At 33.1% G+C, this 9,175-nt stretch overlaps 1 protein-coding gene across 1 annotated transcript; it reads left to right on the forward strand.

Moving 5' to 3' along the window:
- The first annotated feature begins 961 nt into the window (after positions 1-961).
- LOC25492998 (SEC12-like protein 2) lies at positions 962-8,399 on the forward strand. The gene is made up of 10 exons (XM_013601366.3): positions 962-1,377; positions 1,763-1,863; positions 3,460-3,610; positions 4,465-4,556; positions 4,719-4,818; positions 5,936-6,011; positions 6,087-6,210; positions 6,836-6,952; positions 7,039-7,103; positions 8,037-8,399. The coding sequence occupies exons 1-10, from the start codon at positions 1,084-1,086 to the stop codon at positions 8,150-8,152; spliced, it is 1,236 nt and encodes a 411-aa protein (XP_013456820.1). The 5' UTR covers positions 962-1,083; the 3' UTR covers positions 8,153-8,399.
- Positions 8,400-9,175: the final 776 nt, after the last annotated feature.

Raw genomic sequence — 9,175 nt, forward strand, 5'->3', positions numbered from 1 at the left:
AATTGTATTATCTATGTAAGAGTTGGATTTAAACCACAAATTTCTCACTTATTATCTTAAATGGTGAAAATCTAGCCGCTAAACTATTTTAAAAAAATTAAGAAAAATACCATTAACATAACATATTGTAATTTTAAAGTTATATTTATTAATTTGTAAAATTTAAAAACTATTTTAACTCGTTCGAACTGATTTCCATTCACTCTAAAATTAAAGCTAATAGAAAAATTAAGAAAATTTGTTTTAAGAAGAAAAAGGAAAATTAACTGTATGTTTTTTTTTTTTTTTTAAGAAGCAAAAAGAAATATAGATTAAAAAAATAGCGACAATTGTCCAAGCACTCTGTGTAACCATACAAGGTATTAGATTAGACCACCAAGAATTAAAATTCCAAAACTAAGCTGATTTTTTAGCCTTCACAAATGAGATTGAAGCTTGATCCTATCTGACTCAAACCCAAATATTACTTGGAGAGACAATGATGAATGTTCCTATTGAACATCAATTGAAAGAACAAAAGAAATATCGATCAATGTAGAGCACAACTCTAAATACTTCTAAAAAAAAGTCACATTCCAAGAACAAATTATTAATATATCTTTCCTTCCCATACCCACTAGAGAACATTATAGATCCTCAATGAGAAAGTTAGCCGCATGTTTGCATTTATTTTTGAGAGAGTCAACCATTTTTCTAAAAAATTACTAAAATTTATTTTAACATACCCTAGATTTCTCATTAGAATTGATTATTTTTTTTTATATCTAAAATAGATTTTAATTTAAAATAAAATTTGTAATTTTTGCCTTCAAACATTTTTACATTGAAATCCAAATTAAATTATTTTCACATAACTCATTTTTCATTACAATTAATTTTACGAATTCAGTTCAACCAAAAAAAACCGTACAAAGTCAATTCAACGGAAATTAGTTTTTTTTCTTTCTTCATGTTGAACCAAACACGAAGCAAAATCGCGTTAAGAATAAGTACTTTTCTGACAGTATAAGTCGTCAGCATAGAAAGCACGCACGCAGCTGAATTCCATTCACTTTCAAACAGAAAAACTTTTCAAACGCGAGAATGGTGAAAAAACACGTCCCAGACCCTCCGAACCTGAAGAAATACGGCGTTCCTTTATACTCCGTTGCTTGGATCCCACAATCCATTCTCAAATCGCTCCAAAACGTAACCACCGATGATGATCATTCCTCCGACGACGCTGCCGATCATAAATCTTCGCCGGAGACGGAAGCAGTTGACGCCGGAAAGTACCTCGTGTTTGCCGGTGGCGGTGGAGATAGCCGCAGCGGTATTCCTAATTCTGTGTTGCTCGCGCATTTTGATGTTGTATCGGATTCTCTCTCTGATCCACCGGTACATGTTATATTTCTTATGATTCTTGTTATGTTCTGAAATTTTGATTGATTTGATTTTGTAGTGAAAAATGAATTGGATCTGAGTTTGATTAGGATTTTTGTTGTTTGAGTTGTGATTCAATTGAATTGAATGCTTGTTTCTGTTTGTTACAATGTGAGGAATCTGTAGCCCTAGAATGCGTGTCTGATGTCCGATATAGTGTTCTCGACACTTGTGATTATGTTCAATTATGTCATTTCGTCAAATTGTGTCTGGATCATGTTTGGTGTCCGTATCTGTGTTAGTGCTTCATAGCTCTACGACTGATTTTGTAGTAGTGGTAGTGGTTCATATCACAATATTTTGTACTGCATAAGGATTCCTGTGTTTATCAATATTTCAGGTGTTTAAGCTAGGAACTAATTCCGAGTTGCCTTATAGAATGGCACTTCACCCCAATGGAGAAGGCATTATTTGTGCAATGGAAAAGCCAAAGTGTTGCAGGTCTTCTCTTCTTTTTGCTTCATACAACTGTCATTTTCATTAACTAGAAATAAATCCATATAGAATTCATTTCTCCCTTAAATTTTAATGTCGCATATTTTGAATGAATGAGGCTAGACATTTTTTTTGCTATTGGCCTACCCATACTCGAATAAACACACACACGGGAGGGGGGGAAGTGTCCTCACAGCCAAACCACTAGGATGTAACCATGAGGACAAGTGAAGTCAGACTAGTTTGACCAAAATTTTAATCCGTGCTTGGGTTGACCAGCTGGAAGATGGAAGCACTTTTCATTTGAATTTATCATGTTCCTTTGCATTTACTCTCCCACCTTATAAACCAAGTTATCAGAAACACAGATAAAGAAAGAAAAGTTGGATCCCGAATTCAGTGGTTTCAGATTTGTATGATCTATGATCCAACAGAAAAATAAAATCCATGAAGTATGATTAGCTGTATAGTATGTCGAGGAACTTCATGAGGTCTATATAGTTTGATTGTAGATCCAAATTATAGCCTTTTTATGTCGATCTTCTAGGATGGGTGCACTTCAATTATGAGATATCTTTCAATAGCTATTTATTATATTTTACTAGCTGCACATGGACTGAAGTAATCCAGTCACTTAGTTATACAACTCTCTAGGAATTTTTACTCAAAAATATTATCTCCTACCCAAATAGACTGCATGGTATTTAGTAATTCCAACCATAGCGTGTGTTGTAAGATGTTTGATAACTAGATTTTGATCTAGCCAGCATTGGAAAAAGTTGGATTGACAAATCGGCATGCACATAATTTTCTGTACACCAGTTATCAGCGATCTAATCTAATTAATTTGAAATAAATCCCAACTATAAAATATAAATAGTTTAAAGAATTCACTGTGTTTATTTATCAAAGGCAGTTTTATTGTTGACGGATTTTGTTTAATTTAGAGCAATGCAAGCAATGTTCTTCAATGTGGAAAAATTATCTGAAAAAACAGTTCCTTCTACTTTTCTTTTCCTTCTTGTGAACTGCTTTTAGAGGGTTGGCAACTGGATGATTGGTGTATGCCACTGTAAATTCCCAGAACATGTCCTAGTGCTGCCACTAGCTAAATGAAAGTATGGGTTTACTGCATTGCAGGAGGAAGTACAATGAGTTAGAAGGCAGTTAAGGTCATGTGTTGCGTTAGTCCATAATATTGTATTGATAGTTTATACTAACAAATGGCTTTTATATTCTTTTGCAATGTTACTATTGGAAAAACGAACTCCCACATCGATTAAATATAAGACCTGACTAGAGTTTATAAAGAGCGGCACCTCTCACCTTACAAGCCAGTTTTGTAAGGATGAGTTAGACCAAATATAAAAACCTAATATGGTATCATAGTCTATCAATTTGGCCACCCACCATTTATATACACGCATGAAGCCCAATAGTGCTGGGGGTGAGGGGGTGATTAAAGGTAACGCCTGACTAGAGTTTATAAAGAGTGGCACCCCTCACCTTACAAGCCATTTTTGTATGGATGAGTTAGGCCCAACCTTATAGTTACAACTAACTATAGAACATCACGATCAATACTATGCCTTGCACTTGCAGATGGTTTGACTGGGATCAAAACGAGGATGCTGAAATTCACAAGTTGGGTCTGAAGGTTTCAGAGAAGCTGCTCACCCAGTTGGATAATGTTGGACAACAATTAGCATTGGCATTCAACAACGATGGTACTACACTGGCTGCTGGTGGAGAGGTATTGGCTTCCTTTAAATTCATATAAATGAAGAGAAACTGTTTGCTACCACTGATTGCAGTTTTTAGTTACTGAAGTAAAAAGATAATTTATGGAAATTATCTCCACTCATTAATTTATTATTTTATTCTTTGTTCAACTAAGGAATATTTTTTGTAGAGATTAAAAACCAAGCTATTTTTTTCGTCCTTCAGTCAAACCGTTACGAATGTTGAATCTTCAGTAAGAAGATTCTGATGTAAGTAGGTAGTAGTATCACAAGGTTAATTTAACACATGCACTTAATAGGAAAAGTAATTGAGTATTACTTTAGTATATGAAAAGTTAATCCAGGTTATAATGGTAAGCCCAATTCATTTGTAATAGACATAATCGCGTAACCATTTGTTTGGCCCCTGACCTAGTGGGAATATACTTTGGTTGCTGTTGTAATAATCATTTGTTTGTCCATAGTACAAATATGATTTCCTTGTATCTGTTAACCCAAACCTGAAAACATTGCCGTCAATATATGATTGATTTGTGTTTTCAGAAGATTCAGCCTAAATGGGTGGCAACCGACAAATTAAATTGTAACTTGTAGCTTCAAAAGGTGTCAAAAACTCAATATGTGTCCTTTTATGTTGCTGTTCCATTTTGCTTCAACTTTCATTGTGTGGTGATATATGGTTTAACCTTTTGTTTTTCTTGGTTGAGGATTATTTTTTTTCAATAGGATAGTAGTTGCACCATATGACGTTTCAAAATTACAGTTTTTTTTTTTTTTTTTTTTACTAACAAACATAAAATTGTAGATAATTTCATTTTTGAAGAATTGACATGCCATATGATATTTGTATTTTTGTGCAGTACAGGATGGCAGTCTAAGGGTTTTCAAGTGGCCTAGCATGGAAAATATTCTCAACGAGTCCAATGCTCATTCTACTGTGAAGGACTTGCATTTTAGGTTTGATGCACATAGCAGTATAATCATTTCACTTAATTGATACTATTGGACTTAATAATTCCCAAGGAAAAGAAAAAGTTGAGAAAGGATAAGAGAAGAGGCTCTATAAATCTTGTTATTTCTGATGGGTTGTGGCTTAGTCTGGTTTTGTCTGTCTTGCAGTTCTGATGGCAAGTTGATTGTCTCTTTGGGAGGTGGCGGCCCCTGCAGGGTTTGGGATGTTTCTTCAGCAATCGTCTTAGCTACTCTAGCAAATGAAAATGTGAGCAGTTGATTAAAACCTCACTAGTGTAAGAAGTTATTTTTGATTTGATGGTTTTGTATGCATTTCTTGAAAATGTCTTTTCCTTGAAGATTAATTTTGCTTGAAATTTGGAATATATGTATATATTAATTAACTAATATAGTTTATATATAGACTTATTTAGTATAGACTTTTAGATGATATATATGTTGGCTTTAATACATTTGTTTCAAAACATACTTTTATTGGATAATGTTCATTTGCTTTATATTTTCTGGTAGAAATTATTAGCTAGTACCTACATGCTCTTTCATAGATAGATGACTTAATGTTATGGTAAAAAGTCTACAAAACAGTTGTTTATAGTAGTAGATGACATGTTGACTTAGTGGTCTACACACTTGAGCCGTCAGACCAGCACTGGTAACCAGCTTGTTTGCCCTAAACTTGACTCATTTTGCATGATTGTCAGTAATGATGATTGTTACTAATTGGTCAGACCAGCATGCGGGCAGATTCCCAGTTCAACTGATTAAATTTGCTGGTCTACTCTGGTTCTGAAAATTTGATAGTTTTTTTATGATATCCTAAAGTAACCTAAAAAGGTATAGAAGGTGAATTTGTTTTCCTGGAGTTGAGGGGCGAAATAAAGGGGATAAGGAGGTTAGGACCAAATATTTTAGAGCCAACAACATACTCCCTCCTTCCCTTGTTACAAGCCCTGACTGCATATTTCGCATATATTACTAAATTACCCTTTATGTTTAGAAGTATTCAATATCGAGTTTTCATATTCCAAAGCAAATTAGTAGTATTAATTAGAATCATGTTTGGAAGCATTTTTAACCAACATGTTCATGAATTCTTTATATTTGGATTACGTTCCTAAACATTCACGTTGAAATATTGGGAAGTATCTTATATGCATTAATTCTAATCATGAAGATGCACCCAACATTTATAATAAAGTAAAATCTATCTTTTAACATCTAAATGGAAAAAATTCTTAATGCCTTGGGCGAACATGGAAATATATGGTGCCTCAATATGATTTCCATGTTTTCAGTGCTGTTGATTGTGTTGTCATTAATTCTATATTGTATGTACTAATCATATTTTATTGAATTTCATACAGCGTGAAAATTTTAGCTCTTGCAGATTTTCTCAAACAAATGATGGGACTCAGGTCCTATATATTGCTGCCAGAACAGGTATATATTTTGCAGAAAAAATCATCTACTTTTTGTATCTTCATTTAACTGACGTTATTTTATTGTTTTGTATAGATAAAGGTTTCGGAAGCATTGTGACCTGGAATACACAAACATGGGAAAGGATTAGTTCAAAGCATATTTTGCGCGATCCAATATGTGCATTCAATGTCTCAGCTGATGGAAAGTTTCTGGCATGGTACATATTTAGACTTTGGCTAGGTTGAGGTTGTGAGACATGGAGTTAATGATGAACCCTAATTATTGACCCTTAGATTGATTTAATCCTTGCAATGATATTATGTACCCTACACATTGCAAGAATTTTTTTTTCTCATATTACAGAAAAATTGTGCTTTCTTGACCGACAGTTTTTCTGTTTACATTATCAAACCTATAGATCTAAATATTGCATCGTTAAGCTACAGTGTGCTTGTGGATGAACGAGAGGGCTTTTGAAGGTGGTGTTATGGTGGACAGTGAGTGGAAAGAGAGTTGTTTAGAGATTTTGGGAGGAATATCGTGTGCTGTGTATGATATCATCTTGAAGATTAGATTAATCCAATAGTGAATAATAATTGTCCACAGTGAACCACATGTTTGACTTGTCCTCCATAGAAACAGCTACATATTTATTCTTTATTCTTCTGGTACTTGCAATGGTACCATTGTCTTTTTCTTAAGCTACCTGGAAGCAAGTGGCAACGTAATACTTTTTCAAAGAAAAAAAAAGTGATGACTTAATTTTTGTGGTTTACCTTCTGACCTCAAGAGTTCATTTTTACAAAAACTTACATCTTTTGTTTTGGTGGGTTGATATGCAGCGGAACACCTGAAGGAGACATTGTAATTGTAAATTCAACAAATATGCAGATTCAGACAATGATAAAAAAGGCTCACCTTGGTGTAGTAACTGCTTTAGCATTTTCCCCTGATTCAAGGTTTGTGATGAATTGTTTTGCTAGAAATTTACTGTTTATGATCTGTTTGAAGGTATTTTAGTCATAGTTTTGGCTTCTATATTCAGGGCGTTGGCTTCTGTATCCATGGATTCAAGTGCGAGGGTAACAATAATTGAAGAGAAGAAAAATGGTATGTGCATATTTCATGATTTGTTGAGTTGATAATGCTACAACACATGTTCTTGATTTACAGATTTATAAATGGTTTGCACTGCTCATAATAATCCATGTAATCCTTTTTTCCTATCAGTCTGCTGATTTAATAAACCTTGAATGTTAGAGCATCTCGGATGGGGGTATTTAAAAGGATTCCATAGGGAGAATGAACATGTTCCTTATTTTTCTATCCATTTGGAGGAACCTGAAGCGGCAAAGTTAATTGCATAGATTTTGTTGAAGTAGCTTAAGTAAAATACGATAGCATTGGAATAAAAAATTGTTTTATGCAAATAAAAATTTATGAAAGTGTGGTTTACAGTTTGTTTACTTTTTTCTTTTGACCAAAAGTGTGAGTTGCATATTTTTTGTATCATTGGAGCAAAATGTGTTAGATGCATAAGTATCATGTGCATTGTAGAGACCATTTGGTAGTAGTGTATGAAACTCAAAGTGGGTTCGCCAAAAATTAACCATTGGATATGCTCGTGCCGAAATTTTGTTGAATGACTAAACATTTGTATTAAGTTAGAAAGTTAAGCACTCACTTTGCCTGATATGGATATCTGGCTCCTGAACATAGTGATGATTTATATAATATGTGCGATGTATACAATTGTGTATGCACTATGAATAGCCCTATATTTGTATTAGACTGTTATTACTTATTTCAAAGCATGTCTCCTAAAAAATTTCTGTTGTATATGAAATGAGTCAACTTTTTCTGTTGGCTTAAACATCTGTGAAAATTTGTAAAATATGAAATTATCAATGAAATATGGGATGCATAGTTCAAGATATATATTTCCACATTTGGATGATTCATCGATTGTGTATTAAGTGGCACGCCCAATTTAGCACCAGACCCAGTGTTTCTAATATTTTATTTTTTTTTCCTTGTTTTAAGGAGGAGGACTGAGCTTGTGGATTGCAATATTTATCTTCCTACTTGCAATAGCTGCTTCCTTCCTGAAGGTTGAAGGAATTGAAAAGTTAAAGCTTCAATATTACAATCAATTGTAGAAATATTTACTGCTGGTTAAACATCTTTATCAATATTACAGCTTACCTTTGAAGCATTTCCATTTTTGGGGGAAGTTTACTGATAATTTTTTCGTATTTTCATCATTCTGAGTGGTTGTACCATTGGATATGATCTGTCTCTCCAATGCTCTGTAGATTGTTTAATTATGGTGTTAAATTGTTGTGGATAGCTACATATTTATACGTGCTTGTTCAATCATATGAGTAAAATTGTTTGGGATATCAATTTGGTGTAATGATTTTATGCCATTCATATTCTCGTTTTCCTTTTCTCTTTTACATATCTTGTCTGTCTGTTTCCGACTTATAACGTAACATGGATTACATTTCTCACTCGTCTCTTTCAAAAAAAATAAAATCACTCTCGTCCATTTTTTTTACTACCATTTTTCTCTTTTAATGTTGTATCTCATTCGTTCTCCAGTTATAAGGTAATATTAGTTTTTACTACATTCACAAAAATAATCGTTATTACTACTTCCATATTTAAAATTAAGAAAGCGCTAACAAGGTTAATAAATATGGTAAAAAATATCAAAAAATTTGTGTAGTCACTCTAAAAAATGTAAAAAATGTTTGTTTCAATGCAAAATTTACTTTTTATTGCTTCATTAACTAGTGCTCTTAGGGCATTAGTTACCGCAACCTTTAAAATTATAAGGTTCTCCTGAGATTTTTCTTTATCCTTCAGAATTATTTATAACAACATATTGTTAGTCGTTGCACATCGTTTTCTACAACCTATAATACACATGATAAAAATATAAACTAATTATTTTTCTTATGGGGCGAACTTTTTTTTTTGTCAATTTTTTTAATTTTCATAATTTAGCCAATAAGACTGTTTTTTGTGTTAACCATCCGGTTCATATGAAAAATGGATCTTATTAATCCGTAGTTCAATCACAAAGTAAGTAGAGTCTTGTCAAAAATTGTTTCACCTAGGAATCGAACAATTCCTCCTTTGGGAGAGTTCATTAACCCATCGAGTCTAATTATTTG

The sequence above is a fragment of the Medicago truncatula genome, chromosome 4, assembly GCF_003473485.1.
Source record: "Medicago truncatula cultivar Jemalong A17 chromosome 4, MtrunA17r5.0-ANR, whole genome shotgun sequence".
Lineage (NCBI taxonomy): Eukaryota > Viridiplantae > Streptophyta > Magnoliopsida > Fabales > Fabaceae > Medicago > Medicago truncatula.

Excerpts from the sequence above, each read along its gene's own strand:
- LOC25492998 (XM_013601366.3), top strand. The coding sequence starts at position 1,084 with ATGGTGAAAAAACACGTCCCAGACCCTCCGAACCTGAAGAAATACGGC. Across the intron at positions 6,211-6,835 it reads GATGGAAAGTTTCTGGCATG|CGGAACACCTGAAGGAGACA; the intron begins GTACATATTTAG and ends GTTGATATGCAG. Across the intron at positions 7,104-8,036 it reads AATTGAAGAGAAGAAAAATG|GAGGAGGACTGAGCTTGTGG; the intron begins GTATGTGCATAT and ends CCTTGTTTTAAG.